We start from the raw sequence: 17,785 nt of genomic DNA on the forward strand, positions 1-17,785 counted from the left end.
GACATTCCTTATACCTAAAGTATTTGTTTACAAAGCTTAGTTTAACTCTGTGTGTCTGGTAGAAAATTAGTACGTTATTTCTCCCACACCCAATCTCGGAACATTTATTTAGTTTTTTTCTGTGCCAAACCCACCACAGAAACTTTGTCACAGAATACAACAATGACGAAGGCAACTCGTAGGCCGATTTCAATCTGTTTATTACACACTAAAGACCTGCAGCCATACATAAACACACGGTGTAAGACCAGGCACAAAAAGGGAGTGGAGACGAAGTAGGTCCAGTAACGTACGGACACTACAGTGACGAGATGTCGGTAGAATGGGCAATGTCCACGTTGGTCTTCCTTTTTACGCGTGGACACAAGAAGCCATCTAGGGGGGAAAGTCACGTGGATATCGGGGTGGCCGGTAGCCTATGGCCTTAACAAGTATCCACCCCACTACACATAATATATATATATATATATATATATATATATATATATATATATATATATATATATATATATATATATATATATGCGGACCTCCCATTCCCAAATTATTTTTTTTAATGCGACCCTCGATACAAAAAGATTGCCCACCCTTTGTCAAACTAATTGATACACTTAATATAAGGTTGTTGTTTTTTTTAAAGTATTTTTTGTTTGCTCGTTACTAACATCTACATTGACATTTGCTTGGTCTGCATACACGTTTATTTTATACACATTTGTTCCGTTTCTACACAAGAGTGAATGCCAGTTTGTTAGAAGTGCTGGTAGTGTTATATGCCATGAAGCTGCTCTTTTGCAGTTGAAGAGAACACAAGCTCACTTTATAAACGATGGCTGTAGAATAAAATATCTCTTCGTTAAATATGATTACATTTGTTGGGTCTTAATGAACTTGATTAGCAACTGCTCAATTTTGTATATATATATATATATATATATATATAATTTTTTTTGCCTTGCTATCTGCTGTTCTTTTTGTTTTAAAATAAATTGATGGTCAAAAGTTTTTCTCTCACAAAAGCATCAACTAGGCCTACAAAACATAAACCTTCCTGCCTGCTATTCATCTTTGAAGACTTTATTACGTACGACTGAACAATGAAGAGGTTTAAATATAACGAATTCTTCCCACGCACTTAAATTTGGATCCCCTTTCCCCACCACCACCAAAAAAAAACAAAACAAGATGGTTCCCAACTTATAAGCGTCATTTCTCTTCTTAGAACGAAAATAGTAAAATTACGTGAATATAATTATGTTTCCATGTAGGGCTATCTGTATTTAAAACATCATTCTGAACATTCTAGTGTCCATCCAACACCCTACTTAGGCTACAAATAATGGTGTTAACAATTAACAAAGAAATACTGTACGTTTGGTATATATGCGTTCGGTTGCCTCGAAGTCCCGGGTTCAAAGCCTGTCATCCTGCTGGAGGTATCGGCTAAAAAGTAATTATCTAACTTCTAAAGGAACATCAGAAACATGGAAAACATGTTAACAAACATTTAACTAGAATTAATAAGTAACAAAAAAAAAGCCATCTGGAGGAGGCCGGATTTAAACTCAAAACTCCTCTTGGCTTGACTACGCTCATAGAATTTTGAGTGTGTAATTTGCATTTGTTTTTATATTAAAGAGGTATTTTTTTAAGCGTCAAACTCGACACTAAAGTGGGTTTAAACTCAAAATCCTTTTGGCTGCGCTCTTAGATTTTTGAGTGTTTAATTTGTTTTTTGTTGTTTTTTTTTATATTGAAGAGGTATTTTTTTTTTAGCTTCAAACCCGCTAAAGGGGGTTTAAACTCAAACCCCCCTTTGGCTACGATCATAGCATTTTTAGTGTAATTTGCTTTTTTTAAATTGACGAGGTATTTTTTAGCTTTAAACCCCGCTGAATGGGGGTTTAAACTCAAAACCCCTTTGGCAACGTTCATAGCATTTTGAGTGCGTAATTTGCCTTTTTTATATTGAAGAGGTATTAAATTGTATAGCTTCAAACCCCACTGAACGGGGTTTTAAACTCAAAAGCCCTTTGGCTACGATCATATAGCATTTTAATTGAGTGTGTAGTTTGCTTTTTTATATTGAAGAGGTGGTTTTTTTAGCTATAAACCCCGTGGAGGGGGGGTTTACCCTAAACACAAAACTCCTTTTGGCTATACGCTCATAGAATCTGGTGACTGATGTTTGGATAGTCTTATATTGAGGGGGGGTTTATCGTAAATTTCGGAGGTTTTTTTTAAATTAAAATCTTTTTTAGCTATATTCTTGGAATTTGAGGATTGTAGTTTGCATTTTTTTTGTTTTGTTTTATAGAAGAGGGGGATTTGACTGCAAAACCCCCTAGTAGGGAGTTTTAAACTCAAAATCCCTTTGGCTGCGCTGGAGCAAGTGACCTAAAATAAACACAATTAAAGCAATCAGTCACTAAATTTCGATCCCCCACTGCGGGGGGGGGGTTCAATTCGGTAAAAAAAAAAGGGGGGGGGGGCTCAAAGCTATGCCCATATGTTAAGTATATCTATAATATAGATTTTTTTTTATTTTAGATCTATATTTATATAAGTAATTTTAAAATATTGATCTTGATACTAGGTCTAGATATGGCTTGTGGACGGTCCTCGATAAGTTTAAAAAAAATGAAATAATTGATAATTTAGTTATCTAATCTTCTAGATCTAACTAGACATTTAGTATGATTTAGATCTAAAATATTAGATATCCAAATCTAATTACTTTTAGGCCACCTCCGGAGAGACACGCAGAAAATACGTGTCTCCAGTTAATTGGACAAAACAGCTACGTTAGCGGCGAGATAAACGAAACAAACCTAAGAAGCATATTGTTATCATTCATAGGCTAGTCCTATGGCTAGATCCAAGTTTGATCTAGTCTAGAATATATCTAGACATCTTATCTAGACTCTAAATTTTCTAGATCTAGTGATCGAGAAAGTAGTCTAGAACTTGATGGTGACTTTTTAAATTTTAATTAGATCTCTAGTATCTAATCTAGAGTTAGATCTAGATTTATAAAAGTTAAAAAAGTTAAAATTAATACTTAATTTTAATAACTACTCTTACACTTACACTTTTACACTTTATCTTTATCACTTACCACTTACACTTACACCAGTTACAGTTACACTCTTAGTAGTCTTAGTCTTACTCTTAGTTAGTAATCTTAGTGAGTTCAGTGTTCAGTTAGTCTTATATAGTTATTAGTCCTATACAGACTATACTGTCACTATACTTAGAGTAGAGGGCTATATAGTATATATATACTTTACTTGTAATAATAGTAAATAATACTACTAACTAATAAAAAAAAAATACTACTAGATCTAAATACAAAGATCTAGTAATCGGGTCTATTATATTCTATGACTAGTATAACTACTTAGTCTACTATAAGACTAAGTCGAATGATTACCCCTGGAGCCCTTGCTTTATATTTATATTAATAAATTATTATATAATATATAAGTTAATATCATTTAATAATTAATATGAGTCTATAAAAAAAGTATTTATTATAAGGTAGTCACGTAAACGAATACCTTAGTATAACTATAACTCTGCTCTATGCAATACTTTAAATACTATACGTAAAGTCTAAGTCGATTAGTGTGTAAGACTCTATATAGATTACTACTATTAGTCTATACACTCTATATCTATACTTATTATTATACTATACTATACTATAGTGTCTATAGTTCTATAGTTATACTAATTACTATAGATAGTTACATAACAGAATAGTCAAGTTCTAGAGCTAGAGTCTCAGAGTGCCTCACTAGTGGCACTAGAGTTAAGAGTCCAAGACTAGATTTTACCCTTATAATTTAAATTCTTATTCTCTCCGTAATTATTTTCCTCATGCCACTCATGGACTCTAGACAGTCTAGATCTATTCATTTTGCTCATTTGTATTTCACTATCCTGTTATGATTAAAATTCAATAACTTTTGTGTTTGATATCAGAAAATATTAGATCTTAATCTAGATTCTATATTTGGTATTGTATTATAGGGAAATGCATTCTCTTTTTACACAACACAAATTAAAGTCTATAGTCTATAGATTTTAAATCCAAAAACCAATTTAGTTTAATAGGGTTAAATCAATGTTGACATTGTCATTAGGAGAGAAAGAGTTAAGATTACTTGGGGAGTCTAGACTGTTTAAACAGATTTAAAAAAAAAAAGACAATATGAGATAGAGTAGACTCAGTAGAGAGGTAGACTGCCGTCAGGTTACTACTACTACCAAACTCTAGATCTAGAACAGTAGACTAAATAGTTTTAAATAGAGAAGTCAAGAAGACTCTCGTCACTACTACTACAACTAGACTCTAGTCCTAGTCTAGATCTAGATCAGTACTAGATCTTTATATTATTATTGACTAAGTAGTCTGCCTATATACTCCGAAATAGTCAATAAAAGTATCTTAGTATCTTACTATCTAGAATCTATATTATAAAATTATATATTATATGGCAAACCTATTTTATATAGATCTATATAAGCTTTCACAGTGTGAGAGTTTTACCTTTACCTATCCCTTAGTCTATTGGACCGTTGGGGCACCATGCAAGATTCATTGACCATTTTTCTCCATTCCTCTCTCTGTCTTTTGCTTTAGTTAGAACCTCTTTCAATGGCAGGCCCATTCATTATGTTGTCCTCCCATCGTTTTCTGTCTGCCTCTTCTTCTTTTTCATGGTACTGTTCCCTGAAGGAAGGTCTTTGCGAGCCCCGAAGATCTTGTAATATGGCCATAGACCATAGAGCTTGCATTTTTTTACGATAGTTAGCAGGTCATCATGGGGTGCAATCGCTGCTGTAAACCTGTCTCTAATCTCTTGGTTTGTGATACAGTCTTTGAATATAATACCTAGGATCCTTCTGCATCTCATTTCCATTGTCAGGATCCTCCTCTCTAATTCTGCAGTCAGCCTCCAAGACTCACAAGCATATAAAAATGTGGCCATGACCAGGGAGCGCATCTGTCTGAATTTGGTGCCGAGGGCTAAACCTTTGTCTTTCCATATTATTTTAAGTTTTGAAAGGGCTTCTGTGGACTGTGGTATTCGGGCCAGTAGTTCAGGTTTCATTCCTTTGAATGCTATGAAGGTACTGTAAGCATTGGAGGAAGAAGAATTACTTACTTGCGCTTCACAGATGACATTGATGGCCTAGCAGGGACAGAAGAAGAACTTGGTGATGCGCATTAACAAGACTTCCGCAGCATATGGCATGCAAGTAAATGCAAAAAAAAACAACAACAAATTATGACCAATAGCCAACAGGGCTTTAAAAGGGGCATCAGTATTGGAGATGAAAAGCTGACTAATGTTAGCAGCTTCAAATACTGTGGAGTGTGACAGGTATATATCTAATTCTAATAAAACCAAACCCCACATAGATCTTTATATATATGCCAAGCCAAATGCCATGGCTAGTATAGTGACATCTAGTCTTACTTCTTAGTCTAAAGCCTAGATCAACAAGACAAATTGACAATCTCTTTAAGTTTACCACTTGACCACCACCTTTTTTACTATCATTATTAATTATATTTTGTTTAGAAATTTTTGACTAAAAATAAAATAGATCTAATTTTTTTTGTTTTATTCCAACATGATAGATGTGACTGGCTGTGTTTCTATTGGATGACCAGATATGCATGAAGACATAAGGAAAAGTACCAGATTCTGACTGTTATACTATTTCTGTATTGAAACATTGATCAGTCTTTTACACTTTGAACTCAAATAAATTTGGAATTATTAATGTTCTATTTCACTTAAACTGTTGCTAACATTTATAAACATGATAATCTGGGGAAGCAAGTCATTCAAGGCTGAATGTGGATTTATCATTGCATATCTTTTGAGAGTTTGGAAAATTTTCTTATTTTTACGGCTGACCCTGTCATCTTCAATTGTTGAAGGTAAAACCAAACCAAACTGCAATGTCTGTAAAGATATTGTCTCAAATTTCCATAAGGTAAGTCTTTACAGACTTTGAAAGTTTCTTTTTTTTTTTTTAAGGGAAATTAACAAGGGATACATGAAAATGATGTCTCAATAAAATATTAAATATAAGACACTTTTTGTATATTTATGCATATTTGTTATTATTGCCTTTAAGAATAGCTAATTTTGTTCTGAACCTGTTTTAGGGTCTTGCATCAACAGCTAAATCTAATTTTGGTGGAGGCAATACAAAGTGGGAAGAGAAATCTTTGAAATCCTATGCAATCAGGTAATCAGCATAGTTTATAGATTTGATATGTGTGGCTATCATTGAAGTGTTTTCATTGCTGTGTTTATATTTCATGATGTAAACTCATTAGTCAAGTACATATTTTGCATTTTGGTAATATTCCTATTTTTGAACATAATCAAATATTCCATACAAAATAGACATAAAACCTTCTTTTTAAAACAATCAATGATTGTAATATCTAGAGAGAGACCTCTAGCTTATAGAAATTTTGAATTAAATTAGGATTATGAAGATTTTCTTTTTTATAATATGAGTTAGTATATTGTATATGCCACATACTAAAGGCCATCTCACTTAAGAAAAAAATAAGTCTGAAAGTGATCACTCTCTATAATCTAGTATCAATATGCTGGGAGGTGAACAATAATAATTTAATTTATAGAGTACTGTTAAAAAAACAACTTAATGTAGGCTCAAGGAGTTATGATACATAACAAACAAACACAAAAGAGCTAAAATGACAAACTCATCTAAAAAAAAAAGTTTTGAACAGACAGTTTTAATATTCTTCTTGAATGTTGTGAAGCATGTTGTTTGTCTGAGATTAAATGGGAGTGAGTTCTAAACATTTGCTCCATGCACTGAAAAAGCCAGTGAACCCTAACTTTTAAAGGAGAAACGTGGCACCACTAGAGCATTGAGTCCATGGAGCGCGGGGCTCTCTGAGGGACATATATGGAGTGATCAATTCGCTAAGTACAAAGGAACTTCTTTATTTTAGTTGCAGCGATGACAAGTGTTACCACCTTGTAGTCAATTCTTGCGTTCACAGGAAGCCAATGAAGTATACACAACAGAGCAGTAGCTGAATAACGTCCTTTTTTTTGTGTGATTTATTATTATTTCATAAGTTAGTCAAACATATAAGCAACATGTATTTCAATGTAAATTGTATACTCACTGATCCCCTGGTTGGTTTGTGTGAAAGATACCATTGAAGTCTTGTACTTTCGTGTGGTTTTATATCTATACATTCAGACACCTGCTGCTAACTTTAGTCAAATTCTTTGTTTCATTTTTCCAGTGAAGTTCGTCTTGTTGAAATAATGGAACATTTATGTGATGAGGGAGCTAAAGAGGTAACAGTTATTTATATCTCATTGCTAATTGCCTTATCATATCATTACTGCACAAAGATATCAAATGAACTGGTTTATTTGTTCCTGTATCAGTGTTGAAATGGAATGAATGGTATTGTATATTGATGTTTTGTAATGTATTTGTATTGGCTGTGCTTAATTTGTGACCCATTATTTTACCGTCTCAGTGCCATTCAGTTGTAGAGGAACACGAAGAACTCGTGGAGAGATACTGGTTTAAGGAATTTGCCCAGAAAAGAGACACAGACTTTTACAAATATTTTTGTATAGAAAATATGAAAGGTAGAGTGTAGTATTTTATATTAATTGATTCACATGAACTTTTTAGACTGACAAATAATTTTGCTTGAAGGCACTATGAAGATAAAATACAATCAAACTATTTAGCATATTAGCAAAGAAGCAGCCTTAAAGTTAGCACCATTGCAGTGAACTAGGAGAGGGAAGGAGACAATAAGAAGAGATATTTTGTTTTCAATTATCTGTACAATTAGATCTTTCTCTCCTAACAGACGATACCAACGTTGATTCCATCAGAATGTGGTAAATAATTACGGAGAGAAAGAGTTAATCCTACTTACATCAACAAATGTTCTTGGAGAATCATAACCAAGGTTTATATCATTCTTGCTCTACTACATTGAGCTGATTCCAAATATATTAATCTATAAGAGGGCCAGTGTCTCAAATGTGTCTGTTGAGACAAAATGCAGGCTTAAGAGAATGCAATCAGTTTTCTTAGGTGTCAATTTTCATCTGCCAGAACAAGTCTGGCCTTTTACTATTCTGTTCTGATTGGTCGTGGACAGTAATGCTTTTTTATTGCATCTTAATGGAATGATTAAACAATTGTAATGCATCAGTTTTAAGCTTTTTTTTAACTGTATGAAAAAGCTATATTGATATTTTATTTTTAAAGCTTGCTGTCCTAACAACACTTATGGCCCCAATTGTTCCCAGTGTCCTGGCGATGTTGATAGACCTTGTAATGGACAGGGGTATTGCCAGGTAGGTGTTTTATTAAGATATATTTGTCATGTAATAAAATGCATTAGTTGTCCGGACTTACAATGGAAGTTGTTTTGTGGCACCATTTTTATTTTTGAACCCACTGAAATCTTTGCCTTAAGTCACAAATAAAACAAAAGTATTTGAACTATCAAGTTCTATTTGTGCTACTTCTGTCACAAACTATCAAGTTATATTTGTGTTACTTTTGTCACAAACTATCAAGCTCTATTTGTGCTACTTCTGTCACAAACTATCAAGTTATTTTTGTATTACTTTTGTCACAAATTATCAAGCTCTATTTGTGCTACTTCTGTCACAAACTATCAAGTTCTATTAGTACTACTTCTATCATGAACTATCAAGTTCTATTTGTGCTACTTTCATCACAAACTATCAAGTTCTATTAGTGCTACTTCTGTCATGAACTATCAATTTCTATTTTCTGTTTGTGCTACTTCCATCATGAACTATCAAGCTCTATTTGTGCTACTTCTGTCATGAACTATCAAGCTCTATTTGTGCTACTTCTGTCATGAACTATCAAGCTCTATTTGTGCTACTTCTGTCACGAACTATCAAGCTCTATTTGTGCTACTTCTGTCAGGGTGAGGGGACAAGAGAAGGAGATGGCAAATGTAACTGTAATTCAGGCTACAGAGGAGATATTTGTGAGGAATGTAGAGATGGCTTTTTTGAGGAAAGTAAGAATGACACTCATACTGTATGTAAAGGTAAGTCATAGTGAATACTTAAAGGAACAGGACGTTTCAGAAAAAAAAATCACTAGTTATTGCAAAAAGGTAGTTAATAAATTTTAAAAATTAAAGATAATTTTAAAATCATATTCAATAAATCTTAATTGTGCTAAGATAAAAACTTCTCAATGAAGTGACAGTAGAATGTTAAAAATATGTTGCATATTTACATTCTAATGTATTAAAAAAAATTTTTTAAAGCTGGTCTTCCAAATCTCAATTTTGTTTTTCTTTTGTGTGCAAATTATTTTTTTGTCAAGTCTGTCAAATTATATATTTTACAAATTTTAAAATTCTCAATATAAATCTAGTAACTGCTGCTTCTAAAATTAAAATTGAATGTGCCAAAGCAAATTTCCTCCAAACTGTGGAACTTAAGTGTTTTAAATAAAAATTTTGTTTCATTTGTGTATTGCAGTGTGCCATATAGCCTGTAAGAATACTTGTTGGGAAGGTGGACCCAAAGGATGTGATGAATGCAAAGATGGTTGGCTGGTTGATGAAGAACAGGGGTGTATAGGTTAGTGACATTTCTCTTTTTTTACTTCAGTGGCTTTCAACAGAAGAATATCTCCAAATGGGAAATTTACAATTAGTTTATAAGTAGCTTTATTTTTGTATTTAACATTTCTTGTATTATAAAATAAGTGTAATTTTATTAAACATCTACATATTTCAATCTAATTTCTTAGTTTGAAAAAAAAAAGAATAAACCAAAAATGTGAAAACTGTTTATTTGAGAAAAAAAATCAAAGAATCTGAAAAAAAAAAACATTTTACACAATTTGTGTTCATCAACTGTCTTAGTTTAGGCAAGCGGACATTGATTTTTGTTTACTTTGCCAACTTCTATGTAAGTCTACTAAATATCAAAATGTTTTAGCAGTACCTTTTTAAACATCAAGTGAAAAGAAAAACATATTGCAATGACCTTTCTGTATACTCTTTGCAACAAAGTTGGTATTTTTTTATTTTTTTTTGCTAAATATTTATTGTTCTATTATTTAGATGTGAATGAATGTTTAACTGATCCATGTGAAGAAAACCAGTTCTGTACTAACACTCAAGGCTCATATACTTGTTTTTGTAAGTTTCATAAGTTTTTATTTAGCGATACTTTTTAAAATGATTTAATTGACTTATTTACCAGATTGTAACACCTTTATTGCTGGTCAAATTATTGGGTGTTACTTTGGATTCTTGTGCATGTGTCTTACTTAGGACAACAAATATTAACATTATTTACCAGTCAATGCTCTTCTCAGCAGACAACATATATTTATTTATATAAAGCAATACATAGGCAATCCAGCCATGAAGGCGCAATGAACAATTGAATATAAGTCCCAGAACAAATCATACTTCACAAATCATGAGTCCATAATAAGAATTATTTCACAAAGCCACTCTTAATACAATATCTTATCTCCTTCCTCTCTGAGGACAAAGTAACAACTAACTGTATAACCGCATGGTCAGATTCAGACCGAGACTTTCACGTGAAATGAACACGCATGTTTTTTGTGACTACATTTCACCTTATGTCACAGTGATTCTCAAACAATGTTGTGACACAGATAGGTTTACTGGCACTTTTTTTTTTTATATTTTTTTACACCCAGTAGAAATTTGTTAATTTTAATAAAAAAAAAAATAGCACTAACTTTATATAAGTGTCCTTTCTTTTTCTCGATTTGAAAATTTGATACAATATCAGCAATAGGCTGTGCTTTTCAACTTCTGGCTTCTGTTTAGGAGAGGTTGTTCACTTAGAGTATAAAGACCAAAATAAATTTTGAAAATTTGTTTCCAATTATAAATCAGTGTATTAAATATGTGTATAGGTTAATGTAGTGAAATACTACATACATTCACTGTACTACTTTGTCCTATATATGCTTGCACACTGAAAGTTCACCACCAATCGTCTGTTGTTGTTTTTTTCTGGTCACTAATTTTTTTTCTTTCTCTTTATTAGCATGTGATGATGCTTGCGTGTCTTGCACAGGAGCTGGTCCTGACAAGTGTCAGGAATGCAGTAGTGGCTACACCGTGAACCAGGATACCAATATATGTCAAGGTCAGTCACTAAAACATTTTCTTGAAGTCATATTGTATACTTTTTGAAATAATTAGTTATTTTATTTTCTGAGGAATGCACACAAAGTAATGTAAGTATTATAAAATACATATAGTTTTAAATTTAGTAATTTAAAACATTAAAGAGTTTACCTGACAATTCTGGGTAAAAACTTGGTTATTAAAATTGTGTCTAATTGTGAACTCATGATGGCTCAATATAAATGAGTTATATAAAACAAATGTTTTAAAAAAATTTATTAATATCTTATTGGGTTGCAACTTTAGTGGTTTTAAATATTGAACAAATCAAAATATTTTTTTTAAGCTGTAAAATGCTTTAGATAAGATTCTGGTTTTGAATTTCCCTGATGGATAAAGTTTATGTTTTTAATTGTTTAAATATGTATATTGTTGGACACCTCTTCGCTGTGTCTTGTGTAGATTGTTGATTATGTTCAGGGGAAGGTAGCAACTAATTCCAACGTACCAACTGAACAGGATGAATGACCAACAATGAAATGAGATAATCAAGAGTGTTGACAATTCAAACATTTAATCCGGTACTGAAGGGAATCCGTCTACCCCATAGCTGTCGCTAACCAAATAACTAAGTCTAAAAAACAAATAGTACAAATACAGTAACATGAAACTGCTTTTATTCATAATGTACAGATACTAATGAGTGTGAAGAAGATTCAAGTTTGTGCCAAGGAGAACATTTACTATGTCGTAATAAGCCTGGTAGCTATGATTGTCAGTGTGAGTCTGGTTATCAACTACAAGATGGTGTATGTATTAAAGGTAAATAGTTTTTTTTTCTCTCAAATCTCTTTCACCAGATACGTTTGGCTGTGGCCCCTTAAGTTTACACATAATCTATAAGTAATCTTATGACTGCATCAATACATAAATAATTATAGTTTTAAATTTTTCTTCTTTCTAAACATTTCATTCTTTTGGTCTTGAACATTCTGCTGTGCTAGTCTTGATTCTGTCATCTCATTCTTGTGTTTCATTTATTTTACTTTTTGTTGCTGGATTTCAAATATATTGCTCTATTTTCTACAACTGTATAAAAGGTCAGAAATAATTGTATTGTTTAAAGTTTAAAATACTGGTCTACTAAATTGTTCAAAACGGATGTCATCTCTGGCTCTAAAGAAAAAGACCTTACAAAGATTTGAGCACCACTATTTATATTACATTAATATACATTTTGTTTCTTGGAATAGGTTGTTTTATTTTTGCATGAAAAATCAAATCCTTTTGTATTTCTTTCTTCCAAATAATTAATCAATCTAACTTTCTCAGTGGTGTAAAAATATTATATATATATATACTTTTTCACATTGTTTTTATCATGATCAGTGAAGTTTGATTTATTGTTTGGTGTTTTAGCTGTCTTTGGTTTACACTCTTTATCAGCATTGGTAGCTCTCTTGATTTCATCTTTCAGAAACCATCCCAAAAATTGACAAGAAACCCTCTGTGATAAAACAGAGTAAGAAAAAAGTTTCCAAAGAAAAAGATCTAGACTTGTCCAAGTTCAAGGACACTCCCAGTATTACTGGTCACTTCCTGATCATGGCTTTCTATGGAATAAGTTGTCGGGTGGCCTCCTCTAACCATGCAGTGTTAATTACATTGTCTTTACTTATGATCATTCATGTCATTTGGTTTGCCACAAATTCAAAATGATGTTTCTTTAAGTAAAAATGGTGTGTGACTTTTTTTCTTTTTAACTTTGTAATTAGCAATACCTCTAATCAAAAGAAGTTTCATTAAAGTATTTATACAATTTTAGAAAGATATTTCTTTTCACTTTCTGTCACATTTTTTTCTAACTGTAATAATTTACCAATTCTTGCAGTCTTTTAGTTTTCTAAAATGCTCAATATTATTTGAAATTTAGAACTTATTTATTTGATTTTCTTCTTTTTCTGATATAATGTATATATGTGAATACATTATGCTTACTTTCTTTTTGATGTAAAATAATGAAAATTGATATTTTTGACATATATGTATGAAACATACAATTTAAAATTTTAATGGCCATACCAACATGTTTTTTTTTTTTACGTCAATTGTCCAGTTTGATCAACTATCTACTGGCATTCAGCAGCCAACATTTTTTATGCTTTGGGAAAAAAAAATGAAATTAGGTCTCTGTGAAACAAAATAACATGAGTTTGTGTTTTCACACAAACTTTAGGTGGCTACTGCTGGTTCTGAATTTTGTTAAAACAATGCAGGTCTAAGGGCAGATTTTGATGTTTTGTGGGAGAAATTATTAAGGCATTTTTTCTGCTTTTGACAGTTCACTAGTGACTTTTTATAGTAGTAATTGTTAATATAAAGAATGACATGTTTCTTTGGGTTAAGAAAAAGCCTCAAGAAACCTTCTTACATGTTAATTGCTTGCAAACACATCCAAAGCAGGAGAACGTTGAATGTTGTTTTTTTACATGTACTGAGTAGACAGAGAGTTAATGATAGTAACATAAATAACACAAAACTACATATTAAATCTTCTTTGAAAAATTGTGTGTAGTTATTAGTATGTCTAAAAAAAAAAACACATGTAATTATATATGATATTTATTACATTTATTTTGACTAAGACCAAAACTCTTAAGAAAATTCAAAGAAAAATCAAAATCATTTCTCTTCCGTGCCTCTAATCACCTAGATTATCCATAGTCCCTGTATATACTATATATACTTGTATATGTTAACTTCCAGAAGTAGCCATGGCACCTAGATCTATTTTTGACTGTTCAAATTGGATTTCATTATTTTTAGTTTTTAAGATGTTAACAGACAAACGGATGGACTACTCTAAACTAGCAGCTGTTTTTTTTTTTTTTTTGGAGGGGGCGGGGGGGGGGGGGTTAAAACATGTTCACTATATATATATATATATATATATATATATATATGTGTGTGTGTGTGTGAAAATGTGTTGTTTGTAATAGAAAATAGTGTGAAGAAAAAATGCAATCTATGTATGGACATTGACAGTAAATTCTAATTTTATTTCTTCCTATGTTTTTTTTATTATGTGCCAAATCTACTAAATGGACTTACTATTTGTTGTTAATGCATTTGAATATTGATTTGCCATTAAAAGTCATGGTTTTAATTCATGCCACCAACACTACTCTTTATTGCAGATGGGCCAGAGACTGAATCTGTAAACAATGATGAAATAAATACAGAGATCAACAATGAGACAAGAGAAGAGCTGTAAAATGGTCACTTCCAAAATGGGCATTTCAATCTCATGTACATGAAGCTAGGAAGCTAGTAATGTTAAATTCTCCAAGCATATCTGTTGGTGACACAAAATAGATTTTTAACTTTTTTTTTGGAATGGTAATAATAGTGGTATATTTCAAACTTGTTTGCTGAGTTAATTGACCATGTTGATATTGTGTTTTGAGATTAGATGAAGACATTTCTAACCACAAAAAGAAATTGCTTTGATTCATATTGAATTGCTATTGAAGACAAAATCTAGTTGGATCTGTTTGTTATTTAATCTTTGACATAGTTGAAAACCTAAATTTGCTTTTCGCATCATGACTCTCCGCTAGCCAAATTTTTTTACCCTGGAAAGTGCAAAAAATAGACCACTATAAAACAGACGCTGCGTTTGAAATGCCACATACTAGTATGTTTATTACATTAGTAGTTTTCTCTCGACCATATTAATGACATTAGTTGAATGATTGCTATTTTTTTGCAAGATCTATTTGTTTCAGTGATGAAATACGAATGTATTTATTTCAAGCATTTTAATTGTTTGTATTTGTTTGCTGACATGTGTTCCCAACTTACAGGAAATAAATTCTATTATTTCTTTATGACATTTGTTTCTTGAGTTTATTAAAGTATGGATAAGCTGAACCACAATAAGGTTGGGGGAGTACTTAAAATTACTAGTCAATGATAGTAAATTGACCATTTATGAATAACTCGCTTCTAAATTTTATTTAGCCTTTATGCATCTCACAGCTATCTAGTCTGGCTGCTTATTAAGTGAGAGCCGCGTCTACACCTTAATTCTTGAAAACGTTCATTCCAGCAGAGTGAAGAGTAAATCAGTAATTTAATTATTTTTCAACTACCGGGTACTTCAATTTATCTTGGTAACTTAAGACATTCCTTCAAAGAGAAGATAGTTACGTCCATGTGTTAATCTAGCAGTGCAGTTAAGAGAATTTAACTGTTATCAATTTTCATGACTTAGCCCGTTCCATGCTCTAACAGCATTAGGGAAGGAGCACTTTATGAATTTGTCCTTGCATATGGAAGATCCAGCGGGGTGAAGTCAAGTACCCCTCTACTAAATGAATTGCCTTACTAGGCTGACGAGATTTCTCTGCCCTAAACAGCTTAGCATAGTTGGAAAGGCGTATGCAGATTTTGGCGGAGCGGAACGTGTTTATCCAGAGTCGCAGTGTGGCTTTAGGGCAGGTAGATATACAACAGATATGATTTTCTCTCTGCGGCAGCTACAGGAGAAGAGCAGAGAACAAAAGCAGCCCCTCTTCCTAGCATTTATTGATTTGACCAAGGCTTTTGACCTTGTTATCAGAAGGTCTAATGTTTGCGCGTACTAGAAAAAAAAAATGGCTGTTCAAACAAGCTATGGAAACTAGTGTCAGCTTTTCACGAAAATATGCCGGGCACCGTACAGTTTGACAGTTCCGCCTCTCGGCCATTCTCCATCAAGAGCGGGGTAAAACTTACCGTAAAACAAGGATGTGTTCTGGCTTCCACACTATTTGGCATCTTCTTTTCAGTCGTACTAACCAGTGCTTTTAAATCCCTGGAAGATGGAGTATATATCCACACTCCACAGTAGATCCGTTGGAAAGCTATTTAACCTGGCACGTCTTAAAGCCAAAACGAAAAGACGGCGTAACTTGATTAGGGAGGATTAAAGAGGCTAATGAATGCCTTTACAGCTGCTTGTCAAAAGTTTAGCTTTACAATAAGCCTCTCCAAAACCGAAATCCTGGCACAAGACGTCGCAGAAATACCTGTGATACATATTGGAAACCACACCCTTATGGTATTGCAGGAATTTACCTATTAGGGATCAACAATCTCCAGCAACCTAGACAATGAGCTGTCAAAAAGAATAGGAAAGGCTTCAGCAGCAATCTCAAAACTCTCCAAGCGCGTCTGGGAAAATGCCAAATTGACCACAGCAACCAAAATCCTAGTCTACAATGCCTGTGTTGTGAGCACTCTTCTTTATGTCAGTGAGAGCTGGTCAACATACATGTAACTAGAGCATAAATTAAATAGTTTCCACCTGGGCTACCTGAGACGCATAATGTGCATCTCCTGGATCGTGTCTCCGATCAGGACGTTTTGAAATTGGCCAATATATACAACATCTATGTTCTCGAGATACAGAAAAGACTACGCTGGCTCGGACATATCACCCGCATGTCAGACGGTAGAATCCCGAAATAGGCTTATATCTTATATGCTAAGCTCGTGGAGGAAGTCAGACCCATGAATCGCCCAAGACTAATTTATAGAGATGTATGTAAGCGAGACATGAGAACCACAGATATCAATGAAAATAGCCTATGTGGGAGGAATAAGTCCAAGACCGAACAGCATGGAGACAGACAGTGTGTGCTGGTACGATCCTCGCCGAGAGCAAAAGAAATGAAGCGGCCTTAGTCAAGAGAAAGAAGAAGGCTGCCCTGTCAGCTAGCCCTAGGACAGTTGCATAGGCCTATACATGCACGAACTATGACAAAATCTGCAGCTCCAGAATTGGCTTGTTTAGCTACACCAGATTGTGCTCCGTATCAAGATGAAACCAAAACCAATGACTCATAAGGGTGCAACCATTGGTTTCCGCGACAGAAGGAGCCATATATGGAAGATATTTATAATACTTTAAATACACAACTAAAGGGAAGAAAAAAAATTTTAAGGGAAAAGTGGTATTTGTTAAGGCTTTGAATGAGAAACAATGAGATCAATTAGATAATAATTAAGCAAGGTTCCCCTTCACCTATCCCTTGGACCATTGGGACACTACACAAGATCTGTCAACCACTCTCCATTCCTCTCTGTCCTTTGCCTTTGTCCATTCTTTGATGTTGTCGTCCCTTTGCTTTCTCTGTCTTCCTCTTCTCCGCGGTACTGTAGGCTACACGTTCCCTGAATCAAAAAGTTTGCAAGCCCCGAGGACCATGCGATGTGGCCATAGAGTTTGAGTTTACTTTTTTTGATAGTTGTTAGGTCATTGTGGGGTCCTATTGCTGTATTAATCCTGTTTCTTATCACTACATTCGTGATGCGGTTTTTGTAAGTGACACCTAATATTTAATTATATCTTCATAACTGTCAGTTCATTGAAAACATATGAATATTAACAATATAATAACATTAATAAATCTCCGTATCCTGTGGTATCAAGTCGCTAATCGAACTAACATTACAACAGCACGTCTCTTCTTTGTGTATCGACAGAGATAGGGTTGTAGTGGTTGATAGTTTGTA

General features: G+C 33.2%; 1 protein-coding gene across 2 annotated transcripts; it reads left to right on the forward strand.

Moving 5' to 3' along the window:
* Nucleotides 1-2,812: 2,812 nt before the first annotated feature.
* Nucleotides 2,813-15,114, forward strand: LOC106056513 (cysteine-rich with EGF-like domain protein 2-B). 2 transcript variants are annotated; one of them, XM_056027463.1, is made up of 12 exons: nucleotides 2,813-2,973; nucleotides 5,654-6,015; nucleotides 6,191-6,273; nucleotides 7,322-7,376; nucleotides 7,565-7,679; nucleotides 8,317-8,405; nucleotides 9,013-9,139; nucleotides 9,582-9,683; nucleotides 10,172-10,249; nucleotides 11,142-11,243; nucleotides 11,918-12,046; nucleotides 12,702-14,100. In XM_056027463.1, exons 2-12 carry the CDS (start codon nucleotides 5,839-5,841, stop codon nucleotides 12,941-12,943), a joined length of 1,299 nt encoding a protein of 432 aa, XP_055883438.1. In that variant the 5' UTR covers nucleotides 2,813-2,973; nucleotides 5,654-5,838; the 3' UTR covers nucleotides 12,944-14,100. The 2 variants fall into 2 exon arrangements, with proteins under 2 accessions (XP_055883438.1, XP_055883439.1); XM_056027464.1 differs by lacking the exon at nucleotides 12,702-14,100 and adding an exon at nucleotides 14,422-15,114 and having other exon boundaries at nucleotides 2,814-2,973.
* Nucleotides 15,115-17,785: the final 2,671 nt, after the last annotated feature.

The sequence above is a fragment of the Biomphalaria glabrata genome, chromosome 4, assembly GCF_947242115.1.
Source record: "Biomphalaria glabrata chromosome 4, xgBioGlab47.1, whole genome shotgun sequence".
Lineage (NCBI taxonomy): Eukaryota > Metazoa > Mollusca > Gastropoda > Planorbidae > Biomphalaria > Biomphalaria glabrata.